We start from the raw sequence: 1373 nt of genomic DNA on the forward strand, positions 1-1373 counted from the left end.
CAGCCGCCTCCATCTTCTCCGGCATAGTACTGAAGTGCCAGGTCCTCCACACTGCATTGTTGCCCATCGTAGCCATAAAATCTGCTCTTCATTCCATTGGCATTGTTTAGCGGCCTTCCCATAATCCTCACCTTCAGAAACAGAGTTGTAGCTGAAGGCCAAATATCTGGAAGACACAGTACGTACCACCTTGTGTTTTTTCTTTAAAAGCGCTGCATATGGAGGTACTTTCCACCTTCTAGGAGGTTTTCCTAGTCGGAGAACCCTCCGTTGCAAAGCGACACGATCCCCTCCTCGGACGTTGAAATCATTTAATCCGTTTTCTGCAACGAGCAGGCTCTCTTCTAAACGCTGTAAGTGCTCCAAGTCAATAGATAGCCGGAGAGTCCAGTATCCTCTCCGTCCAGGACAATACTGCATGCTAAGGAGCTGCTTCAAGAGGTTTACAGCTTCAGCGTATCTGGTCAAGAGCCAGTTTTCGTTCAAAAGTATTGTCCGCCATTGGTGAAAGAGCGTACCTGCGTTCTTTCTCCAGAAACGATGCAGCCACAGTACAGATTGTTGCATGCACCCATGCAGCCGAAAACCGTGCTAAAAATGGATGCTTGATCTCGGTGTGTGCATTGATCAATTCGAGTGTAGTCCTTGCTTTTCGAAAAGAGGAGTTTACAGCCTCAGAATTACCAGCTTCCAGGGACATGTCAACCACCTGAGCCAATTGCAATGCCTGAAAACTCGACGGTCAGACAAATTTTATAACAAAGTAGGAACGGACCTGCTCATACGCCAGAAAGTCCTCTCGAGAAGCAAAGACTGGCATTGTTCTAGCGCACCTATAGCTTGGATACTTGATCCTTCCAATATCCACAAGAAGAAAAACATGGAACTCCTGCTCACCGTTTAGAAAGAACAGCCTCTGAATAAATAAATAAATAAATAAATAAATTGCTCAGCATCAGCAGTGTAACACTTTGGAGAGGATGTCAACTGACCTGTAAACGCCAAAGTAGAACTTCAAGTGTTTCGGCTATTCGAATGCATGGGCCGGTTGCTTCACGAATTAAAGCCGTTAGATTACTGCCGCCAAGTATTTCACGCTTGTATAAAAAACCAATGATCACTTGCTACTTACAAATGCAGCGAAATCAATGCATCTCGAATTGCTGTAATAAGCTGAATCTTTTTCAAACTTAGCGTAGCACTTTTGATCTGTAAGCAGGAACAGAAATGAAAACAAGGAAGAAAGTCTTAGAAGTAACTACCATGATTTTGCTGTTCACTGCCAAATCTTTGAGCTCTTGTACAGTCAGATGTTCAAGCAACTCAGACGAATTGACGTCCGCGTCGAAAACTAAGTAGCGTCTCTCTGTTAC

At 44.4% G+C, this 1373-nt stretch overlaps 1 protein-coding gene across 1 annotated transcript in view; it reads right to left on the minus strand.

Moving 5' to 3' along the window:
- The window catches only part of LOC9637535 (fanconi-associated nuclease 1 homolog), a 6302-nt gene that overhangs the window by 3440 nt on the left and 1489 nt on the right, over positions 1–1373 (minus strand). The window contains exons 7-13 of the mRNA XM_024667685.1: positions 1263–1366; positions 1133–1209; positions 993–1077; positions 776–916; positions 519–727; positions 187–460; positions 8–131 (exon numbers count right to left, since the gene is read on the minus strand). Coding sequence (XP_024523453.1) covers positions 8–131; positions 187–460; positions 519–727; positions 776–916; positions 993–1077; positions 1133–1209; positions 1263–1366 — 1014 coding nt within the window. The remainder of the gene's footprint in view (positions 1–7; positions 132–186; positions 461–518; positions 728–775; positions 917–992; positions 1078–1132; positions 1210–1262; positions 1367–1373) is intronic.

The sequence above is a fragment of the Selaginella moellendorffii genome, unplaced genomic scaffold (assembly GCF_000143415.4).
Source record: "Selaginella moellendorffii unplaced genomic scaffold, v1.0 SELMOscaffold_185, whole genome shotgun sequence".
Lineage (NCBI taxonomy): Eukaryota > Viridiplantae > Streptophyta > Lycopodiopsida > Selaginellales > Selaginellaceae > Selaginella > Selaginella moellendorffii.